This window comes from Lissotriton helveticus, chromosome 4_1 (genome assembly GCF_964261635.1).
Source record: "Lissotriton helveticus chromosome 4_1, aLisHel1.1, whole genome shotgun sequence".
NCBI lineage: Eukaryota > Metazoa > Chordata > Amphibia > Caudata > Salamandridae > Lissotriton > Lissotriton helveticus.
Window position 1 is genome coordinate 1,176,848,933 of NC_136063.1, and position 25,794 is coordinate 1,176,874,726.

Consider the following 25,794-nt stretch of genomic DNA (forward strand, 5'->3'; position numbering starts at 1 on the left):
GGATCCTGCCATCGAGAAAGGATGAAGCCATGGTCTTTGCCTCTGGGTTTTGTAATGCACCTTCAGCAATGTAACTAGGTGCCATGCTAATGATACCCAGTCCGCTCCCCCCATGACCCCCACGCAGAAGGAAACCTCCATGCCACACACTCTGTTCTGGCGAGGCCACTGGAAAAATTCCTAGAGTGTTGCCCCTAGCAGTGTGAGCTGACAAAAAGGCAATGCTATTTCATGGGCCTGGTATGACGCTTTTATTTTACGCACAGCGTACATGCTGCTATACACCTTTGGAATGTGTACAAATAACCAATAAAAATAGGTTACCTGATTGAAGCCATATTTTCATGAAACATAAGCATGTTTAACACCTGTTCCTTTGTTTTGAAAGCTGCACTGAGCTAGGAAAAGCACAGAAGTCTTCTGGGACCAGTTTCTCTGATGCAGTCTGTGACAAAGCAAACACAACAGCAGACACTGCAACGACATTAACAGGTACGTGTCTCCATTCAATCAAAGAAGAACACCCAAATCAAAATAATTCTGACATCCTAAATCGCCCGAAAACAACTATACCAAATGAGAGGATAAGACAAATATATTCAAACTCCAAAGTAAATGTGGCTGCAGTCACGCTCCTCCGACAAGGCATGCTTCCCCCTCACTCATCCTGAAAGGAAGTCAGTGTTGCCAGTATGGTGAAGCTTCAGTCCAGCCAGGGAGAGCGGGCAGACAACTAGATTTCCCATGGGCCGGGACCCTTGAGGTTAGTCTGACTACTGGACCGACCCTTACCTCCCTTTGATAAGTATAGTACACTTAAATCTGGGGTACTTCTCACATACAGCAAGTACCTTTTTTCTGCATCCTGAAGCATATCTTTAGCACACTACGCATCCATCTGTAAAGTTTACAGGGGTGTGACACGGGGGGAGTGCATGTTTTTTCTCACTAGTATCACCCTGACAAATGCCCAGGACCTACATAGGCCAATAGAGTAGGGCAGAAACATGTTGGCAATTTTAGATTAGTGTCATAGGACCACAATATCCTTTTTTCCCCTTTCTATGTATTTTAACTATTCTCACTCACCACACGAATAAAGGGACCCCCTGGGGTGGATAATGGATTTATAAGAATTTTTTTTAAAACCCCAAAAATCAAGACTTCTCAAAAGATCTCTCCGGAAAATGGTTGAGCCCACACTGACCCCTAGGAGTCAGGGTGAACCCGATGATGAAGCATGCCACTACTAGAGTGAGTGAGCGTAATATATAAAAAATAGTTTTGTTTTCCTTTTCCCACCTCTAAGAGCAGTGGAGTATAGGTTGATCTTTCTCTCCTTAATCATGTGGATTTACAAGGAAGATACTATTTAGATATGGTATTTTCATCGGGAGTGTGTATCCCTTTTCCTTTCAGGCTTGAAGGAATCTCTCTACCCTTCCTGGGCTCTGGAGACCTCTCCGGACCCCACTTGTTAAAGGAAGTTTCAGACTGTTCATGCCTCATTAATATCCTTTCTTTCTAATGAGATGGGAATTCATACAAATAATCCCCCGATATTTGACATTAGGAACATTTGTAATTCTACCTTTAACTTTAGGATTATATGTGGAAAGTGGATTTTCTCTTGTCTTGCATACACTTTCTTTAAACACTCTAGAATTGGAATTAGAGTAGTAAATGATCTAATCATTCATTATTGACAGTAATTCTGTACCACCCCTTCACTTTGCAGAGGAAGCATAAAAATATGGCTACTTTCATTAGGCATAAGTGTGTCGCAATGCTTAGCTACCATTATCGACAGGATTGATAGACCTACGGTTATACATAACATATTTTACAGTACTTCTGTGTCTCCTCTTGGTTTTTGGAAGAAGCATAGAAATATGGTTAGTCATAGAAATATGGTATCCAGCATGCAGCTGGATTTCTTGCCTTCCTTCCTTTTCTAGTAGACATGAGGGAAATACATGGAACTTAAAACGGAAAGGAAGAAATAGAACTGGGAGATCTGGGCGGGAGAGAGCAGTAGAGAGGTGATCCAGCGGCCTATAGGAAATATGCCATAAGCAATGCTACCCAACTCTATAACCTACTTCATAAAATACTACTCTAACTCATGGACCCATTAATCAAACATGACATATTTTGACCTACTGAATCAGGTGGTCAAATTAAACCTATATACACCTTATTTACAAATTATATACAAACTATATACAATCGCGGTAAATGATGACGTCATTTGAACAAATCCTAACTATTTAAATGACCACCATGGCGATGGCATCTAGCTAATAGTAACCTGTGCTTCTGAATAACCAAGACCAGCTTGTTTTCAAAAGTAAGATTTTATTAACTAATTTTAGATTATTCAAAATATAGTTTTATAAATGCAATTTTATTAGAATTATAGCAAGCATGTTTGAAAAGTGACATAAGAAAAATACAGTTTTAAGCAAGAAATTATAAGTTTAGCATTTCTAAAATCCTAAGTCCCTAGCTAAGCTAAATGAATGAAAAAAGTAAAGTTCTTTGAGGATTCTTACGTGCTCCACGCAAAGTCCAGCAGCACGACACCCTCATCTGAAAGTCAGAAAGCAGCAGCCAGCCCATCCCCAGGGCATGGACTTTTTATACCTTTCTATGCTAGCTAATCTAAGTAAAGGAAAATTTTCTGCAAAAGTCGATGTCTCATTGGTCCGAGAGTGACAAGTGACATGTCACCTACATTTCAAAACTTCCATTCGGTCATATTCTTTGGGACCATTGTCTTTCTTGTACGTGTTCCAAAGCTTCCTTGATTTGCAACAATTTTGAGCAAAAGTTCTCACTGACTCCATTACACTTCCTCGGATGCCAAGTTAACAAATCTTCTTTCTACCGGTTTCTGACCTTGGCCACGTCCGACAGAATAATGACAACACTTCATCTTTGTTCAGTGAATGTGATTTTGACAGAAACTTTTTTCAACATGGACATCTCGTGCTCCTTGCAGAATTAAATTCATCTTTTAGCAAACTCGAGCAAACTAGGCCCAAAAGCAGGCAACTTATTTTTCTAGTATAAAACAAACACAAGAAAAGTATTAATGTAAGAAATATTATTTATTCTGTTTCCACCCTTCGTTTACTAATTGATTAACCCTCCCAATTAGTCTAATATTACCTAGCACAAAGCAAACAAATAAAGCAGCATTTTATATCTACCAGTCTTCATGAATCCATAAAACCTTATATGCACCTAGAATAGTAGAAATGACATCACATAGACAAAGAAAGCAAAATAAGCACATGCTTCTTTTAAATCTGCTGCAGTTAGTAATGACAGAAACGAAAACGACAAAATTAATTTATTATTTTTGCACGAACAAAAGATGCAACATTTATGCACGTTTATGAGCACACATGTTAATGTCCCCGTGTGTAAAGTTTAATCTAGGTTGTGTTAGCATAACACATCACAAAATCATTAATATTATTATTTATGTTATGGAAATGTGACTTCACGAGTTTAAACAGATTTCTGTTTTCTATCTCGCTCCATCAACTCCCTCATCTGGTGATTAACAAATCACCACACCACCACCCAAAATTTGGAAATTTAGACCTTTTGGAAAATGATTCAAATTCATCTGTGTCAGTATTTCTAAAAATCTGTTTCTGCAAAATCCTTGCAATTGTCATAACGTGCTCTGTGTAATTCCTGCAACTCAATCTCCCTTTCTTCTTCTTTTTTGATTTTATAAATTCTTCTTTTTTCCTTCATTTGTTTCTTTCTCTTATGCAACAAACAACCAACTTTTGTCAAAATGAAAATGAATATTATCACAATCAAAGGTGCCAAAATCTTGCCAAGAACTGAACTTCCAATGTCATGGAACCAATTTTTGATTGATTGGAATCTTTTTGAAAGTCTTTCTGTAAAATCTTCTTCTTCTAATGGAATTATCTCTGAATGCATCTCTGTGATGTTCTTAATGTACATATCAATGTTCTTACTTTCATCAGGGATATATGTGCAACAATGTTGCACATGTAAAATGCCGAAGACTCCTCCCTCTTTTGCTAGGAGTATGTCTAAAGCAAGGCGATCTTGAATCACCATGGATCTGATTGCAATGACTTCAACATTCACTAATTGGAAACCATCAGCTGTATCTGTTGACAACCTGTCAACAATTGTGGACAATTTTCTGATTCTTCCTGCGTTCAGGGTTATACCTACAAAAGGTATCACTGCTTGAAAAATATCTCCCAAAACCTCTGTGAAAGTTTCTCTTTTAACCCTATTTACATAATTGTGAATTTTGAACAATCCTTCCGAATCTCTGTCAACATGGAACATTTTAGGAAAAACAATCCCAACATAACAAGTTCCATACCAATGATCAGGAAGGTTGTAGTAAGCCTTGTCACCACAAACAAAATAAATCCCAGGAAAAATTGGATCTTTTCCACCTTTGAATCCCCAACCTCCCATGATCTGATATGTATCTTCACAATTACTTGCACCCACAAAGTAGTTATCAAAAAGTGTATTGTCTCTCCTAATGCAAAGCTTACCACTAATTGGTTTGTCTATGTGAATTGCAACATTATCAAGCATTTTGCCATTAAGCTTCTCATCCTCTTTCTGCCAGAACCTGGATTTAGTCTGCTTGACTATCTCATTTCTCTTGTAAATTGCTCTCCTTTCTTCAACCAGGTTCAAAAACTTCTTTCCTTCAGCACTTAGTTTGCAGGTTAAATTGTTCTTGTAAGCATACTCATAAGTGAGTTCATTAGTAACAAGAAAAAATTCCCTCATCTGTTTGGCTTTCTTATGTTTATTCAAAGCACCCTCAATTTTTAAATTGGCAAAAATCTCGTCAAAATCTGAATAATAGTATTCTAAGCGTCCAGTCTGATAGAACAAACTAGCTAACACACTGCATGTCACACCATATGTAAGAGGAAGCATATTGTATGTCACTCCCTCAGAAACAGAAGCAGGTAATGTAACACAGACATAGCAATCTTTTGCATCCATTACCTTGACATATTCACTTAAAAGCTTTGTGAATGTATTGCTTGAAAAATCACTAATAGATTTGTCCTGATGAATGTTAGGTTGATGATCAATAACTTTGCCAGTTGCACTATGTTTGTTTTGACTAACTGAAGCTTTGCTTGTCATGTTGGCTTTGTGAAAATCCTTGTTAATTTCAAATGGAATAATAACAGCTAAAACTAACCAGAGCAGAATTAAAATGAGCAGACACACCAGAGTCATCTTACAGCATCTCTTAAAAATGGAACACCTTGAAGTACTCTGTTCCATAACGTAAGGCATCTTTGGTTAGTTTTGCCTCAAAAGAAAACAAAAAAAACTATTTTAAAAACTAAATGATTAATTATTTACACCCCCCTTTTTAAAATATATATATATTTTTTTTTAAAACCCTAACAGTATTTCTTCGACCTTATGTCACAAGTAAGTTTTCTTCAACTAAACAACTTTTCTTCGACCTTGTGTCACCTAACAAGATTTCTTCAGCCTTTTGCCAAAAATTAAAAACCCAAAAATCCAATTAAAAATTCTGTACTTCAATCATTGTCACTAATTTCTTCAATTTCTTCTTCTTCTTGACTACTATCGTAAATGTCAATGACAGGTGGAATTACTAGATAAGTCCACTCAGGGGATTTATATTTCTGATTTGGCCTTATAATCCTCTTTCCTTTTCTTGTCACTACTTCAATTTTTCTTCCGACTCCAACTTCCTTTTCAGAACCCTTTTGGCTACTGATTTCTTCTACCTGCTCCTTCGGTTTTTTGATCAACCTGACTCTCAATCTTCCACCAGGCCAGAAATCAGTTTTCCTCACGAATCTTCTCTTTGGTTCTGAAGCACTTGTCTCAGACTTCCAAGATCTTTTCTTTGGACTTCTACTTTCACCATCCACATCACTTTCTTCAGTATCACAGTCTGAAACTTCAATTATTGACTCAGGAACTTCTCTATTCGGCAGTTTCACTCCTTCAGGAACTATACTTTGTCTTCCATCACTGGTACTCGGTAATTCGTCTTCCTCCTCCTCTTCAATTACCTCCAACTTCCCAGATTCTGGATTTCCGTTCCTTACTTCAGAGCTTAACTTCTGCTTTTCGATACTCTCCTGGTCAGAAATTTCTTTTGGTTCAGCCTCTCTGTCCTCAATGGAACTCACTCCATTAATCTTCTTTACTGAATCTTCAGTCGTTTTTCTTTCTAATAGATTCTCTTCTTCTCCAGAATCTATTTCAATTATCTCAGAGCCTTTTCTTGTCAATTCTTCATTCACATCCACAGGTTCCAGATGTCGACCTCTTTGTCGATCTTCAGTATCTGGATTTGTTTCACCTTCTACTTCTGAATCAGAATCTTCTGTAGTATCACTTTCTACATCAGAACTCTCAGGAGTAGGCACTGGAATAGTATGACTAGGATGTATCCACCTTTTCAATCCTCTGCATTTCACTGCATTTGTAGTGACCAGAATTATTTGTCTAGGCTTCTGCCACCTAGGAGCCAAACAATTTCTTCTTCGATGTACTTTTGTTCTGACCCAATCACCAGGTCTCAAATCATGTGTCAGAACTTTCTCATTTGATTGTGCTTCAGTTCCCACCTGATTAGACACAGAAGTCACTATATCAGATAACTTTTTACAGTAATCCAAAATAGCACTGTCATTTATGCTCAACAGTTTTCCTACAGGTACAAAAGCTTGCCTCATGACTCTTCCCATCAGTATTTCATGAGGACTCAAACCTGTCTTTTTATCAGGTGTACTTCTCAATGACATTAAAACAAGTGGAAGAGCATCAGTCCACTTTACACCTGTTTCCAGACACATTTTTCCAATCCTGTTTTTAATTGTCCCATTAATCTGTTCAACCACCCCAGATACCTCTGGTCTGTATGCACAGTGTATTTTCTGCTCAATGCTTAATGCCTCACATATCAGCTTCATCAGTTTGTTATCAAAATGGCTTCCTCCATCACTCTCAATAGTGACTGGAAAACCGTACCTTGGGATGATTTCTCTGAGTAGCAGTTTTGCCACTGTAATTGAATCACAATGTCGTGTAGGAAATGCTTCCACCCATCTTGAAAACAAACAAACAATCACAAGAACATATTTCAAACAATTGTGTAAAGGCATTTCAATGAAATCCATCTGCAACCTGGTAAAGGGACCACCCTCTCAACCAATTATCCCTGTACCTACAACTGATTTTCTGTTTGGGTTCATTTGTTGGCATGACAAACACCTTTGACAAAAAGACTCTGTAATCGTTCTGAATTTTGTATTGAACCAAGTCTCTCGGAAAAGTCTGATCATAGAATCTCTTCCAAGGTGAGCTGGGCCATGATACAATCTGGCCATATCAGCAATCAAACAATTTGGTAAGACTACTCTGCCATCTTTGTAGGTCCACACTCCATCCTCATCACGTGGTCTACAATCTGCTCTTAGCCACTGATCTTTTTCCTCATTATCTGCTTCATTTTGTAAATCTCTGATTTCCTGCCATGTCTCTACAACTGTTGTTAGCATTAATGAATTTGAATCAGTTTCTTTACTCTTTTCCCGATTGTATGCACAACATTTTCTTGCACAGTACTTTGCTGTCTCATCTGCATAGGCATTGCCCTTTGAGATATAATCCACTCCTTTTGTGTGCGCAGCACACTTTACAATTGCGATCTCTTTCGGCAACTGTATGGCCTCAATTAATCTTTTGATGAAAACTGCATTTTTAATTGGTGACCCTGCTGAAGTCAAATAGCCTCTCTGAGACCAGAGCTGTCCATAATCATGCACAACTCCGTACCCATACTGACTATCAGTAATGATAACTCTTATGTCCTTTGATACTTCACAAGCACGAATCAAAGCAATCAATTCAGCCACCTGTGCTGAACGAATTCCTTCAAGACATGATGCTTCTTTAACATCTGCAACTGTACAGACTGAGTATGATGCTTTCAAAACACCTCCCTCTGTCCTCAGACAGGAGCCATCCACAAAGTAGACAACATCTGATTCAGGCAAAGGTACATCTTTAATGTCCTGCCTTGGTTTGGTGCAAAACTCCATGACGTCCAAACACTCATGTTCCACTTCATTTTCATCAACAATTTCAGAATCAGGCAGTAATGTAGAAGGATTCAGATTCAAACATCTTGAAATGGAAACATTGTCTGCTCCTAGTATGATTTTCTCATACTTAGTCAATCTGCTGCTTGTCAAATGTTGAGTTTTACCTCTTGTCAGTAATATTTCAACTGAATGAGGCACAAAAACTTTCACAGGAAATCCCATTATGATTCCTTCACTTTGCTCAAGACTGACACTTGTAGCTGCAACTGCTTTCAAACAACCTGGTAATGCTTTTGCGATGGGATCAAGAACTGCAGAAAAGTATGCAATGGGTTTCTTTAGATTCCCATGTCTCTGAATTAACACAGACAATGCACATCCTTCTCTCTCACTGCAATACAGTTCAAAATCTTTCTCATAATTCGGCATGCCCAAAGCAGGAGCTTGACATAAGCTCTTTTTCAGGTTCTCAAAAGATTCCATCTCAGCCTCATTGAGAATAATTGGATCTTTCACATCAGACTTTGTCAGTCTCTGTAGTGGTTTCGCAATTACCGAAAATCCACTTATCCATTGTCGACAGTAGCCAACCATACCCAAAAACATTCTAACCTGTCTCTGTGTTCTTGGTTGTTGCATTGCTTGAATCATTTTTATTCTCTCAACTGTCACCTGTCTTTTTCCCTTTGCAATTCTGTGACCAAGATATTTCACTTCTTGTTTACAAAACTGTAATTTTGCTGGAGACACTTTATGTCCCTCATCTGCAAGATGATTCAAAAGTATTATTGTGTCTGTCACACAATTTTCTCTTGTTTTAGCAGCTATCAACAAGTCGTCAATATACTGCACCAACGTAGACCTGCCAGGTAAATCTAAATTTTCCAAAGATCTCTTTAACAGCTCATTAAAGATTGAAGGACTCTCGGTATACCCTTGAGGGATTCTGCACCATGCGAGGGTCTTACTCTGGAATCTGAAAGCGAAAATTTCCTGACTCTCTGGATGTAAAGGAACAGTAAAGAATGCATTGCAAAGATCAATGACAGTGTACCATTCCGCATCATGTGGAATCTGATACAAAATGACTGCTGGGTTTGGAACCACAGGGCAACATGCAACAACAATCTGATTAACTTTTCTCAAATCTTGAACTATCCTGTACGTTCCATTCGACTTTTTAATTCCCATGATCGGTGAATTACAAGGGCTACTCTCAATTTCTTTTAAAACACCTTGTTTAATGAATTTTTCAATCACAGGTATAACTCCCTCAATTGTCTCTGCTTTCATCTTGTACTGAGGAATATTAGGAAATTCTATTCCCTGCTTCAGTGTGATTTTGACTGAATCGACATGTTTCATCAGACCCATCTCATTCCCAGTCAAATCCCAAATTTCAGATTTCACTGTTTCCTTGAGTTCTTCTGGCAGATTTTCTTTTTCAAACGCAGGAAACAATTTTGTTTCCTCTGTTTCCATTAACATCATTGTCAACCTGTACAAGCCATCTTCCTCCATTGTTTGTAATTCAACTCCTTCAGGAGAACAATATATTCTGCAATTCATCTTGCACAATATATCTCTGCCCAATAGATTCACCGGACTACTGTTACAAACCACAAATCTGTGTTTGTCTTTAAAATTTCCAATTTCAACTGGTACTGGATCAGTCAAATCAGTTCTGATTTGTTGATTGCTTAATCCAACAACTTGGATAGTATCCCCAGAGAGAGGTAGGTTTTCAATTTCCACTGATCTAACAGTAGAACGGGTAGCACCAGTGTCCACTAGAAAAGTGATGTCTACATCATTAACTTTCCCATTTACAAATGGACCAGACTGGTCAACCTCAAGATTGGCTCCAACAACACACTCTTCCTCCTCTCTCGGGCACCGTCAGTAATAATCATCAGAATCACTTTCCTGACCTTCTGTTAACAAAAACTGTTGTGCTGTATTTTGCACCTTTTGCCTTTGCGGTTTTATTACCTGATCATCTCCTTGAAATCCCACACCTGAATTATATTTTTGAGTTCCCCCACAATTTGGAAACGGTGGCTGTGGCAATTGATTCTGACGGTTATTCACCTGTTGCTGCAACTGTCGCTGAAGGTTTAGTTCGTTTAAATTCTGTTGCAACTGTAGCTGTTGCTGCAGGTCAACATCATTCTGCATCTGTGGATTTAACAATGGACCTTTTAAATTTCTAGGTGGTTTCTTACATTCGTCTCTCCAGTGTCCAAGCTCACCACAATTAAAACAAGGTAATTTTTGCTTCATTTCTTCAATCCTTGGGTTAATTTTTCTCACAAAATTATTACTTTTAAACTTCCCTTGACCTTGATTCGAATTTGTAGTTTGAACAAAATTTGTGTTTTTATTACCAAGACTAGCAATCTGTTGCTCAGCCACTTTTACCTGAGCCCACATGGCTTTTTCCTTGAGCGTCTTTTGTCTCACTTCTAACTCATCACTGCAGTATTTTGCCTTTCTCAAAATGTCATCAACAGAAAGTGCTTGCCATCCGACAATGCTATTTCTGATCATGTCTGCAATTTCTGGTTTCAGACCATAAACAAATCTGTAGACGAAATGACTCATATCTTTCTCGTCTAGTTTTTCATAGCCACTGTATTGTTTAAAAATCAACAGTAACCTTTCGTAAAATGAATGAACTGATTCTTTTGTTTCCTGGTTTGTTCTTTCTATCTTAACCCAATCAACCTCTTTTGGTGGAATTTTGTTTTTCAACCAGTAAATCACTTTTTCATAAAAATCCATTACAAGAGGATTTGGAGCACCTGTTTCCTTATTTCGATCAGGTTCTATTTTTGGCCAACTTGTGGCTATTTTGCATTCTGTCCAAAGATCTGATGGGACGACAATGTCAAAAAATCCATCCAAATCAATCCACAGAACTTTTGAGACTTTGATGAACCTGTCCACCTGCCTGTACCACTCGACTGGCTTTTCCCTCAGTCTTGGAAAATCATTTGTGAACAGCAATATGTCCTGTCTTGACCATGGGACATGAACATATCCTCCACCTGCAATCTCTCTCATTGGAAATTGTTTTGACAATTTTTCCAATTTCTCATCTTCCTTCTTTTTCGTCCATTTCACTCTCCACTTGCTCAATTCTCCCAGTTTTTTAATGTAAACAATCAAATCTTTTATGTGAATTATTCTTCCCATTGAGTTCAAATTCTCAATGTCGCTTTCTGAAAAGTCTAATCTGTAATGTTTTGCAAAATTCATTTGCCTGCTCAAATCAATTTCAAGTTCAGCTGCCAGTTCATCCAACTGATCATATTTGTTTTTTGTTTTCCACTGAATACTCTTGCAAATGAACAGTAGTTCATCATCTCGATAATAATTTAAACTGTCAGGACCAATCGTACCAATTATGAATTCCTCAATATTTGCTTTTAATTTTGCAACATCAAGTTTAGGTTTTGTCACCCTGACTTCAGGACTCTCAGCATCAGATTCTGCACCCATCGGTGTTTTTGGAGATAAATCCTCATTAAAAGTCAAATCTGGCATTCTCGATTTTGAAGAGCTAATTTCAGATATATCTGAGTAAAATTTTTCAGCAACCCTCTGAATTTCTGCATTTAAAGGAACAGTCAACCCTGTTTTATTAACTTCTCTTTGCTCAAAAACAGGCTGAACAGGACCAATAGTTACCGGAACTGTCACAGCTTCCATGCTTTTTGTTATTTGTCGAATTAATTCTTCCTTTGATCGTAAATACTCAGAAGAATCTCCAGCCTCTACATTTCTGACTTCTCTCACATAATTTTTTGGAGCTTCCCTTGCTCTTGGAATTAATGAACAATGTCTACCTTCATTACGAACATTTGCATTTGTCTCAGTTTCTGGTCTTCTTGGAGTTTCAAGGATTTCACAATTATTTGGGTAAATTTTAGGAGCTTCATTAATAGGAGGTGCACTCGGTGTAGTTTCTGTAGAAACCATCGGAGTAGACCATGATCTAGGGGGTCTCAAAGGCTGATTCCTTTTATCTGAAGTGTAAATTTCCTCTAAAACTGCATCTTCAGATTCACTTTCTACAGGGGCATTATTTCTCTTTTCAGTTCTTTTTCCATCAGGAGAGCCTAAAACCATTTCCCTAATTAAATAAAGTCCCTCACTCATGCTTCCCTGTCTCCACATTCGCATCCTATCTTCATGTGTTTCTCTTCTATAACTTGGAGGTTTAGGAGGTCTTTTAATTCCACTCGCTTCTCTTTGTAATTGGTACATCTCATCCTCCCATTCAACTAAAGCCTCAAATTGAGTTGGTCTCGGTTTTGGATTAAGAGCATTCATTTTCTCTCTCAAATTTCTCAAAACCTTTACATTAAATGAACCATCATCAGGCCAGGTCAAAACACCATCATCCTTTGTGTAGTGTTTCCAAACATCAAACCACAAAACAGTATGATAACCATATTCACCTTCCATATACGCTGCAGGTGTTTTGTACTTATGAAGTAATTTACCACCTCCAGTTTCAATTTTCTTGTCAGGCGAAATAAAAGTTTTAAGTTTCTGAAACAACGTTGGCTTTTTCTCAACGTGTTTAAAATGATAACTCATTTTTAAGAGTTAAATTCAATTAACAAATTCGTTCGTAAAATATTTCCGGGATGTTCCGCAAAAACAACCAATCCGTGCGCGAAACCACACCAACAAGCCAATGAGAGTTGAGCTACGTCACTTTTTTACTCAACCAATAAAAATGAAGATTTTCTGAAGAACCAATCAGCTTACAGTTCGTCAGAGATTCAAGAACCAATCAGAGCACAGCTTGTGACTTATGTCACCCAATCCCAGCGCGGCTCTGTGACGTACACAGCAGCTGCGGTTTCTCGCTTCTCACTCTTAGCGCTTACCCCTCCTTCACAAAATCTTTTCACAGCGCCATTTTGAAAACACTTTTTCGGTGAAAATTAATTTTAACAATGACAATAAAGACTCATCTGTCTGTTTCTCTAAATATGATAGTTTACATACATTCAAGTATTCTCAACCTGGAATAGTCGGCCCTATTCTCATAGAATAATTTTCATTTGCCAGTAGAGTAATCTCTTTACTCTGCCCTTCAAACAAGTAATTATGAACTCATTTCCCTCCGAACGCACAACCAAGTGACTGTCCGAAAGTTCCACTCGAACATAAATTACAAAACAAACTCGCACTTTCACACGGAAAAATCCCTAACTTCAAACACACATGAAATCCGTACAGGACTCTCACCTGTTTATAGAAATCATGCACCGTTAGCAAAATAACGACGTTATCCGTACAGGACTCTCACCTGTTTATAGATATAAAACATGTACCCCTACAGGACTCTCACCTGTTTATAGATAATCATGTACCGACGTTACCCTACCCTTCACTCAAGCTCGAATATAACTAATACTCTTATCACAGTGAGTTTTACAACAGGCGCTTTGTCCCTATTCTCATGCTGTTCAAATTTCTTAGATAATCCTCACTATACAAGATTCACACCTAGCCCTAAAACTGTGTTGCACGACCACAACACTGTGTTGCACGACCACAACACGTGATACACGGCGATATCACTTGTGATACACGGCGATATCACTACTCTGAAACAGATCAAATGTCTTGCGTGACTACCTTCTCATCACACAATCTGTACCGGTACAACTCACATATAGCACGAAAACGAACTCAACATGTGTTAAACATCGATCCTATTTCTATACCATAACATACCAATAACACCTTGGTTACTCTTAGCAACACCTTGGTTACCCTTAGCAACCATCAATTTCTGCTACCAGAAGAATTGATCCAGCGGCCTATAGGAAATATGCCATAAGCAATGCTACCCAACTCTATAACCTACTTCATAAAATACTACTCTAACTCATGGACCCATTAATCAAACATGACATATTTTGACCTACTGAATCAGGTGGTCAAATTAAACCTATATACACCTTATTTACAAATTATATACAAACTATATACAATCGCGGTAAATGATGACGTCATTTGAACAAATCCTAACTATTTAAATGACCACCATGGCGATGGCATCTAGCTAATAGTAACCTGAGCTTCTGAATAACCAAGACCAGCTTGTTTTCAAAAGTAAGATTTTATTAACTAATTTTAGATTATTCAAAATATAGTTTTATAAATGCAATTTTATTAGAATTATAGCAAGCATGTTTGAAAAGTGACATAAGAAAAATACAGTTTTAAGCAAGAAATTATAAGTTTAGCATTTCTAAAATCCTAAGTCCCTAGCTAAGCTAAATGAATGAAAAAAGTAAAGTTCTTTGAGGATTCTTACGTGCTCCACGCAAAGTCCAGCAGCACGACACCCTCATCTGAAAGTCAGAAAGCAGCAGCCAGCCCATCCCCAGGGCATGGACTTTTTATACCTTTCTATGCTAGCTAATCTAAGTAAAGGAAAATTTTCTGCAAAAGTCGATGTCTCATTGGTCCGAGAGTGACAAGTGACATGTCACCTACATTTCAAAACTTCCATTCGGTCATATTCTTTGGGACCATTGTCTTTCTTGTACGTGATCCAAAGCTTCCTTGATTTGTAACAATTTTGAGCAAAAGTTCTCACTGACTCCATTACACTTCCTCGGATGCCAAGTTAACAAATCTTCTTTCTACCGGTTTCTGACCTTGGCCACGTCCGACAGAATAATGACAACACTTCATCTTTGTTCAGTGAATGTGATTTTGACAGAAACTTTTTTCAACATGGACATCTCGTGCTCCTTGCAGAATTATATTCATCTTTTAGCAAACTCGAGCAAACTAGGCCCAAAAGCAGGCAACTTATTTTTCTAGTATAAAACAAACACAAGAAAAGTATTAATGTAAGAAATATTATTTATTCTGTTTCCACCCTTCGTTTACTAATTGATTAACCCTCCCAATTAGTCTAATATTACCTAGCACAAAGCAAACAAATAAAGCAGCATTTTATATCTACCAGTCTTCATGAATCCATAAAACCTTATATGCACCTAGAATAGTAGAAATGACATCACATAGACAAAGAAAGCAAAATAAGCACATGCTTCTTTTAAATCTGCTGCAGTTAGTAATGACAGAAACGAAAACGACAAAATTAATTTATTATTTTTGCACGAACAAAAGATGCAACATTTATGCAGGTTTATGAGCACACATGTTAATGTCCCCGTGTGTAAAGTTTAATCTAGGTTGTGTTAGCATAACACATCACAAAATCATTAATATTATTATTTATGTTATGGAAATGTGACTTCACGAGTTTAAACAGATTTCTGTTTTCTATCTCGCTCCATCAGAGGCTACAAAACTCTTGATAAGATTGAGAGCACTACACGGACAAAAAGGTGCAGCCAGTGAAGTGGGAGGCAAAGAAATAATCTATGCACTTACTCGCCACTCTACCTCATTTAAAGTATGAGGCACAATGTCCACTTGCTGTTATACGTTTTCCACAATGTTGTACCATTGGACTTTAAGGGGATTTCACAATATGAAAAAAGTGTGATAACATTTAATTTACTTCTGCTTTTTCCTCTTGGGTGCTTTATTTGGGCCGGTGGTTGCAGGTGGGGCACACCGACACTCGTTTTTGCAGGCCAGGATTTTTCATCATAAGATGTTGACCAAGAACAGGAAGAGAAAATAGAAAATGGGAAGAAAAAGATAGGAAAACAGTTACAAAGTAGAAATAGGAAGGAAAAGTTACCTGCAACGGTGAGATAATGAGACAGGAATTGAAGTGTGGTGGGAAAAAGAATTACATAAGATGTAACTAAGAGTAGCCAGCCTTCCTATTTGCAACCACTGCATTTAGCAGCACTGGCAGTGGGTTCCTAAAATATAATTTGGGCCCCTGCATTTATTGCTTTACAAAAACAAAGCACTGAAGGTAGAAGAAGGGTGGTATTAACACTTATCTGCAATTCCGGTTTCAGGGAAAAAATACACAGAAATCGGATTTCTGAACATTTTCAAACATTCATTACCAAAGCATTCTAAAGAGGCCCTCTCGGTTTGCTATATCCATTGACTTTAAACTGGAGCACGGCAGGTAAAGAAGAGGCAGGACGTTAGTATTACGGGCATCCTGTCACATTGTCTGATCACGACATATGTTTTGAATAGTGAAGTGGAGCTCTGCAGATTCTAAAAGAGGGCAGCATATTAGTATTATGTGCATCCTGTCATATCGTCCTAACCTGACCAAACACATCCTTTGACAAGAGAAGCTGAGCATTGCTGTGCTAGAAGACGACAGCACATACTGTGACTAGAGAATCGTAGCAGTGTGTGCCATTAGTGCGTGTGTTGACTGCACACATGTTAAAGCAGCTACAAATAACTTTGTAGATTGTGCTGGATTTTTAGAGAATGTTAACCACTACAGTGGGAATGAAGGCACAGCCCAGAGAAGATATTTCGGTAACACAGGAAGAATAAATAGCATTTTTCGTGGAACCCTCTGAAATGGAATCTATGGAGTCAGACTCATGCTGTCATTTACTTGTCTGGAAGGAACTTGGATCTCCACACTCTCTTTCTCAATTCAGATGCTGCAGACGTGCATACATTGACATGTTTCAGTCAGCAGGCTGGTGGGCTTTTACTGTGTGAATTACATGTGATTTTTTTTAAAAACTCCAAAATAAAAAATACATTTATGGTGGCGGTGGTGACACTCTTGTAAATTTGTAAATCTCCACTACAAAGGTCTTGGTAGGCCTGGGCGGAGTTTGCAGAGTTCTGCTTCGCAAAACTCCTGGAAGTGACGCAAAAACTCTGCGGAGTTCGGGGATCGGCAGAGTTGGGAAGTAGCGCTGTTCGGACTGGTTTTCAGCATCAAGAGTTTGTCCCGCACTGTAAAATCAGCACGAACAGCACTACACGCAGTGAAAGATGGTGCAGCTTCATTCTACCGCTCAGGTATACGTTCTACTCTAGCAGCAGCATCCTCAGCACGTGCAGCAGATTTCTCAACGCAGCCATCAGCGACTGTCAGCATTGAGAAATCTCACTGAGAGGAAGTCTAGCGCATAATATTTTCTCACAAGCGCTCGGCAACTTAAAGTTGGTGAGCTGCTCAAGAGAAAACACTCCGCTTCACGTCACTTTGCGGAGTTGTGTGGAACTCCGCATGGAACGCGGAATGGGCAAAACTCAGAAAACTACGGACAGAGTGGAATTCTTCAGCCACCCCTAGTCAGTAACCAGCATAAGCCACCATAGCATGGGTCCCTTTAATTCAAAATAAGGTTGTATGACAGAATAACAATGTCTAAACCACATAAGTGTTTAGCAGGCACGTCTGAACAACGCAAATAGATGCTTGTACATTAATTGTCCCTAACCACGCATTCCATTACCATGCAGTATTTTTGCATGTAAACCGCTACAACGCATATACTATAGTATACACAATAGGTAATATTTAAAACAAAAATATTTATTTTTCCTAAGTAAAAAATGGAACAGTAATGTATTAACTATAGTATACACAATATGTAATATTTAAAATGAAAATATTTTTTTTCCTAAGTAAAAAATGTAAAATATATTAAGCTGCATTTTTTGGGGAATTACAGTATATATGTAAATATAAGATTACCAATGCAGAATCCTATATACACTTTTTCGACCCTCAATCGGGTTTCTAAATTTCCAGTTTCCACAGTAATCCTTTACTACTAACATCAACAATTTGGTGTAAAGTGACACGCCGACTTCCATTGTGATCATGCATATTTTGTGCGGAGAACAAACCTGACAACTGATTTAAAAAAAAACTGCCATCTAGCTTTCAATGTAAGTATTAAATAAACCGAAAATGCTTTTCATTATCTGTAACCATAAATGCAATACCCATAATTATTTTCCTTTTTTTCAAATTATTAGTGTAATATGTAATACATATTGTTAAATATGCATATTACATCATGTACTTACTGTACTAAAGGCATTGTACAGTCATGCGTGTAGCATCAATTTGCACGGTTAAACCTTGCGTGTTTAAGACTTCGTGTTGTCCAGAATGCGTGCTTAATATACTGTGTGCTTCTGACTTCGTTGTTCAGGCAGTTTCCTTCAAAATAAACCTCTAGTTTAAAAAAGTGCATAGGAAAATTTAAATTCACCTTAAACAAATGGCACAAAGATGTCTGAAACCAAGGGCGTAGTCGAGATGGGGCAAAAGTGGTCCCTTTGCTGTGAAAATCCGCTCCGGCCCTGGCCCATCTACATTTATCATATCATATGGAGGTCCACTGACACCCCAAATTTCGTAGGAGACACACTCTCAAATGGTAGTTGCAGCCTGAGGTGGGTTGATCCAGACGAGAGTGGCAGTCCTGCAACACACTGTTGGGGGCCCAACTTGCAGTGCTTCGGGGCCTGGCCTGTGTGTCTCCCCAGCAAGCGGGCTTGTGCGGGTGCTGGCCGTGCCGGAGGAGACATACCTTCCCCTGCAGAGTGAGGGGGAAGCTCAGTAGAGGACCTGCAGCTCTGTGGTTGATGCAGGGACCGTGTGAAGAAGATAGCAGGGCCCTGGCCACAGCCCCTTGCGGGCCTGAGCTGTGCCGGAGAGTGGAAGCGACTGCAATGCCACTGGAGACCCAGTGAATGGGCTGCTCTGGCAGTGGCTGCCACTGGACTGACAGCGACCGCATTGGGAGCACTACAGCCAGCCATTTGAGGATGGTGGGAGGCCTACATTGAGGGCTCTGCTGCACCTCATGAGTAAACTGGTGAGGATCTTGGGGACTCCGGGTAAGTGGGGCTCACAGCCCGTGCAGTTGGATGCGGAAGGGGAAGCCGCATAGGGTGAAGACCAGGAGGCTTCCCTCATCTCCTGCCCCCAACCCCATTTTTCATCTTCTCTTGGTACTCTTCAGCTCGCGGTGAGTGGGGTCGCAGAACTGGAACTTGGAGACCTGCTATGGCACAGAGGCGGATGATCGTGAGCCCCTGATGACCCCTGGTAGTAGCTGGTGAGGCCAGAGGGGAGGAGCATTTAGCAGAACATAGCGATTCCCGTGGTCCCGGTGGGCTCCCCCTTGGACAGCATTGCTGGCAGTTACAAGTGTGCCACAGAGGGGTGCTTACTTGGCAGGGAGAGGGGTTTGTGCAACGGCCTTTGCGGTGACTGGGGACAGCTGACTGCTACCGGCCCTTGAAATTACAACTGGCTCCCCTACCCATCTTTCCGTGGTTGCTTAGCCACATCGCGGTGAGGTGCTCCTGACTGGGCAAGGTCGAAATGAAGACCCCCAAACCTTCCCCCCCAGAAAATAATTCCCGACATGTTGGCAGCTCCCCCTGCACCTGTGGACCCAATCCACAAACTGGAAAATCACACAGGGATGTGTGACAGGATCCTGCAAGCTATTCACGACTCCAAGACTGCGATGGAGGCCCAACTGGGTGCAAGCAGGTGGAAACTGGACTGTTGTGGTTGGATCACGCCTAACTAGCGGACAGAGTTGACAAGGTTGAATCCTCCCTGACCACCATTCAGCTCTCAATGGTGTCCATAGTGTACCAACTGAAAACGCTGCTGACAGAAGTGCGGGACCACAGGGTGTGGGAGAGGATGCAGAGGGGCACTTCAGGTGCAACAATGTCTGCTTCATGGGTTCCCTGAAATGTCTGAAGATTCCAATATGGAACTCTTCTCAGAGGAGTGGATGGCATCCATGGTCTTGGCAGCCTGTATCCTGAAATTTTTCTCCATTGAATGAGCGCATAGGATCCCGGACCTGCCCCCTCCTCTGAGATGTGTTGGCTCTGGGTGGCACATAATTGGGCAGTGGCAGAGTCAGATGCCAAGTCCTGTGAAGCGAGGCTGCGGGGTGAAGCTGGGGCTGCCATGATAGGGGACTCATACATGCTCAAGCTGTTCAACAAACTGTATGACCCTGTTTGATACTGCCCAGTGTTTGGGATTCAAAGGGGCCACCTCTGATTATGGTCATGCCCAGCTGGGGGCCCAGCATGGTAGCTGTACACCTCATGCGTTCCAGTGGCTGATTCGATATCTGACAGGTAGTTCCCCCCCAGCCTCTCCTCCACAACGATGCCCCCTACTACTTGTTGATCAACCTTCACAGATTCTCAATATAGACTGTTTGCCGTCCTTTAAGGAACAAGTTATTGTTTGTTGCTGTTGTTACGTGGCGTAATGTATTGGTTATGCTGGTATGTCTCTCCAGACACCCTGGTGACGCAGGATGCTGGCAGATGGTCGGGACACTACTCCACTGGGAAGTTGGTCTTGTACAACATGCAGTAAACTATATGTATTGGTTACTGCATTCATTAATTTGTTACCACATGCTGTTCGAATATCAGTGCTGTTGTATATTTGCATTCTTTTGCTGTCTACTTGTCGTGATATAAAAAATGCTAATAGAGACATTCAAACAAAATAAAAATGAAGTCTAAAACCAAAGAAGGTTTTGAAATCTTCGTTCTTCAAAACATCTGCATATGCATGCTTCACATGGGCAGTCATTTTGGTGCTTATTTTTTAATTTTCTACTCAGAGGGAGGCGGTTAGCAGAAAAGTTGCCATGGAGGTATGGAATGGGATTTCAATTGTGTCTTTGATGTGGCAATGGATAGATCTCACCCCAATCCTTGGGGTACTCACAGTCTCTAATGAGTGTACATTCTTTTCTTGGCTTCAACTATGGTCCTTCCATGACATGTGGCATCACCTTAATCCCGGGTTTCTGCTCTACTCGTTCTATTCTCCGGTTTATGATCTTTATGTCCGACTTGATAGGATAGCCCATTAAGCACAGCTATATCCTCACTCGATTACCAGTAGGGGAGCTATCAGACCATAATCTCCTACTACATGCCCTTTCCTGGGGTAAGGTGGCCATTTCTTTCCCAACCTGGTGCCTGCAGGTTTGGAGCTCCTGGCGTTTCCGGACATCCGAGGAGTCAGTAAGGATTTTGTAATGAATTTGAGGGACACACTCCTAATCTTCAGTGGAGTGGATTATGACGAGCGCTCCCCTTGTCTATAGTAGGGCGTATAGCGGTGACCAAGGTGCTATTGCTGTCTCGCCTCTTAAACCACTTCACCAATCTCGCGATGTTCCTTTGCAGAAATGTTTCAGAGCTTTGGACACGCTCCTCAGAGAATTTACATGGTATGCATCTCACCGCCGTGTTGCCTTGTCTAAGCTTTACCTTCCGGTTAAGGCTTGGACTCGGTGCCCTAAACTTTGAATATTATTGTCTAGGAGTCCAGCTCCAGTGGTTGGCTAGCGTGATGGCAGGGTGCTCCCTGGGTGAGATGTACCCACCCTTCACTCTCGGTGACATCCTGGAGCTCTCGGTCCTAGGGATCCCTCTTCATACAGACCTCTCCTGCCTTCTCTCAGTAGCGTTATACTGCTTGGCTAGAGGCTCTCTTAGCTATACCTAATTGCGAAGCCGGCTTGTTTAAATTGCTGCTCTCCCCTAACTACACCCTTTCTGGCACTCTCATCTACCGCCCACCCGGTACCGCCAGTACTTGGGCCTCTTCACTTCCGGATTTCATTGCCCCACTACTCTTGCACTCAACCAATTTCTTGGTCCTTGGAGACCTTAACTTACATCTTAATGATGTATCCTGTCCCACCAGCACACATCTCATACATGATTTAGCTGCACTTAATATTTCTCTTCATAACTCTGGCCCCACTCACAAGGCAGGAAATCTATTGGATCCCATTTTTTCCAACTTAGACACCATATTTTGTAACACTCCCAGGCCCATTCCTTGGTCAGATCATTATATAATTAGTTTTTCTATAAAAACTGACCGGGCACCGAACATCCCTGGAAATTCCATGCTCCCTAGAGCTAGCAGAAACTGGAAGAATCTAGATCCCAAAAAATTAAACTCCTGTCTCGAGAACACCAGACCTCCTACCAACATGGCCAACACTGAGGAGGCGGCTGCTCTGCATAATTGGTTAAACTCCGCGGTCAATACCTGTCTCCCCCTAAGCAAAATTAAACACAACCTTCATCACCCCTCTGCCCCATGGTTTACTGAACAACTAAAAGCTGAGGAATCTATATGTAAAAAGTTGGAACGTAAATGGCGTGTGCACTATGATCCTGGGGCCAAACAAACTTACAAAGACGCCCTTACCAAATACCATTCTCTTTGTAATATAGCCAGGGCGGAGCATGTTAATCGTACCATTTTAAATGCTCAGAATCGACCTAAAGCCTTATTTAAAGCTGTGCAAGAACTATCGGGCATGTCTTGCCTGCCCAAAGCTCCATGCCTGGACGAAACGCAATGCAACTCCCTGGCAGAATTTTTCACGACCAAAATCGAAACCATCTATGCTAACTTTGGAGTTCACACACACACTGCATCCTCCCCTGAGCTGGACATGTCTGAACCCTTGGATGAATCAGAAACTAATACGCAAATGTGTCCGCTTTCTTCGCCCCAGTTGACGGCTTGGGACCCTCTTACTATTACTTCTTTACAGAAAATCCTAGGTTGCATTAAATCTGGTTCCCCCTTGGATCCCATGCCCCCCAAATCCTTCTAACTCTTGATCTCCCCACACTCACTCTAATCTTAGAACTCCTCAATGCCTCACTCGGGGAAGCTAAGGTCCCGAGTACGTGGAAACACACGATGATTGTGCCTCTACTAAAGAAAGCCAATGCCGATCCCAATAATCCAGCTAATTTTCGTCCCATCTCTCCCCTTCCGATCTGGTCTAAAATCTTGGAAAAGCACATTATTAAACAGCTCACCACTTACATTGAAGCAGGCAACTTTCTTCATCAGTCCCAGTCTGGTTTTAGGGCTGGCTTCTCGACCGAGTCGACTCTTCTCGGGGTTTCTGAGACCATTCGATGCCAGGTAGACAAAGGGGAAACAGTGGCACTCATCCTACTGGATTTGAGTGCCGCTTTCAACACTGTTTCCCATTCCATCCTTCTTACTGCCATAAAATTCATCGGCATCAGTGGCTCAGCGCTGGGTTGGGTGGCCAGCTATCTTTCTGACCGTACGTTCCAAGTTTTCTCCCCTTCCTCAGCCTCTAAAAATCATCACTCCACCCGTGGTGTCCCTCAGGGCTCTATTTTGAGCCCTTTATTCTTTAACCTATATGTTAGACCCCTTGCCACCATTGCAGAGCAAGTTGGACTCGTCATCTATTCCTACGCCGATGATACTCAGATCATCTTTTCACTCTCCACAGGTCAAAATTCTTCCACTTCATCTCTTCACTCTGGTCTTAATAACATAGCTAGTTGGATGCATGACAACAAATTAAAATTAAATGGGGGCAAGACGAGCTTCTTTTGTTTGGCCCCAATACCACACTCTGGGGTCCCCACCATTGGCCACAGCAGTTGGGCTCCCTACCTGTTCCCTCCAAGACAGCTCGCAACCTAGGCATCGTATTTGATGATCAGCTGTCGATGAGGCAACATGTGATCAAGGTCTCGGCCACCTGTATTACCATCATCAGGTGGCTGAGAAAAATCATATGGATGCTTCCCCATGACACCCAGAGAACCGTAGTCCAGGCGTTAATTACTACTCGGCTGGACTATGGGAATATCCTTTTTCTGGGTGCATGCAAGGAGGTAACGCGCAAACTTCAGACAGTTCAAAATATGGCCGTTCGATTACTCTGTAATCTTCCCAGAACCTCTCCCACCTCGGCCTCTCTGCACTGCCTTCATTGGCTCCGCATTGAAAACCGTTCTAAATTCAAGGCCCTTTGTTTCATGCATCGCATTAAGTCAGGCATTGCCCCTTTTTACTTAAGAACTCTGGTTCATCAATACTGTCCCCCCCGTACTCTCCGTTCGTCAACCCAAGAAAGATATCAGGTCCCTCGCATCAGGAGAGCCAGAATGGGCGGTCGCTCATTCGCTTACTTGGCCCCTTCCCTGTGGAATGCATTACCTCTCTCCCTACGTTCTGAATCCTGCTATTTTAGGTTCCGTAGAGACCTTAAGACCTGGTTATTCAACCTTTAGACCCTCTAGATTCTTTAGAGTCCTTTTTCCGCAATTAACTGTCCTCTCTTTTCTGGTTAGCGCCGGGAAACCTCCGTGTAGCTGCGCGCTGTATAAAATTAAATATAATAATAACAATAATTGATACCCAAGTCTGTTGCTCCTCACGTCACTGCGATACTACTGCTGGGTTTACCCAGGCCTGTGAAACACTTGGAGGGTTGTGGGTTATCCCTCTGAGAACAGTCTGGCACAACAACTGTGGGCGATCTATTCCAGGATGGGCATCATTCACAGTTACCAGATCTAGTGGAACACTATGGCCTTCATGCGGCTGATTCCTTACCTCCGGCTTGATAATTAACACCTTCAGACGAAACTGGTCCATAGTGGACATGGAACCACCCACACACTTATTGATTAACCCTCTGCGTACTTTGGGTGTCGGAGCTAGCCGAGCTGGGAAATGGCCGCGCTGTAGGCGAGCTCTCCCGATCAAGCCACCATCCTTCTTTCATCCTGGGTGCCTAGTCGCTGGATGCCGACCGAAAACTACGTGACCTGAGTGAGGGAAGTGCCTACCATACTCCGCAACTCTTCCCAGTGTTTTAACCGGCCATTAACAGTACTGTTCCGATCTGTGACTGAGGCCGGGTGAGGACTCCTGCCGATGTGCGTCGCTACTTTGGCTCCACGCAAGCCCGAAGCTTTGGGTGCGTGAGGTGGTCCCGGTGGGGGAGCTGTAGCGGTGGAGCTCAAGCTGCGCTCTGTGACCCACGGCGGGGCACACGAGCGCGGCGGCCGCCTCTCCCGGGCCGTCATCCTGTGCACTGCCGCAGCAATACCGCGGACCGCCATCCTTCTGCGACAGCTCCGGCGACTACGGGCCTACTTACAGCCACGCGCCCCGAGGTAAGAGCGGACCGGAGTGCCTCGTGGCGGGGGAGACGAGGACGCTGGCGTAGAGACGGTTCTTGGTGCCATCCTCCACAGCGCCGGGGCCTGTGCAATTGTCTCTGTTCCCTTGCTTCGTGAGGGCCTGGACTGTGCAGGGTATAGGCGCTTACTATCCTTCCAAGTGGGGGCCCCCCCCTGAGGTGTGTTGTGGTGCGGGCAATGGTTGCTGGGTGGACACTGTATGCATTGTGCAGCTGGAAACTGATCACGCCCCAGTTGTAGGCTGGACTGGGGATCTGCTCCTTGCCTGATTGAGACAGCCTCTACTGCAGGCGCCTTGCCACGTGCCTGGCTCCATATTGCGACCTCCTTTGCGCCCTATATCTCACCAATAAGGGAGGCATTGGTGCACATCGGCGATCCTTGCGCAGGGGTGCCCCATCACAGATCCCCCTTCAAGAGGCAGACATGGGAAAGCCAGAGAAAACCCAGTACAGGCTGCAATTTGAAAATCAGCGCAAAACCCCAGTGACGCCTGCCGACCAGCCCAGCCAGACCCCAACAAATGCGTCTCCACCTGCCTCCCAATCAGTAGTGGATGTCCAAGCAATGTTTGCGACCATACAATCTACCCTATCCAACATAGACGGGAAGATAGACTCGCTAGCATATCGTGTCGACCGCATGTCGGAGCGGCTGGATAAGCATACGG

At 41.7% G+C, this 25,794-nt stretch overlaps 1 protein-coding gene across 1 annotated transcript in view; it reads left to right on the forward strand.

The window, feature by feature from the left end:
• Positions 1–25,794, forward strand: part of TNFRSF11A (TNF receptor superfamily member 11a) — a 295,953-nt gene that overhangs the window by 133,562 nt on the left and 136,597 nt on the right. The window contains exon 6 of the mRNA XM_078687767.1: positions 389–492. Coding sequence (XP_078543893.1) covers positions 389–492 — 104 coding nt within the window. The remainder of the gene's footprint in view (positions 1–388; positions 493–25,794) is intronic.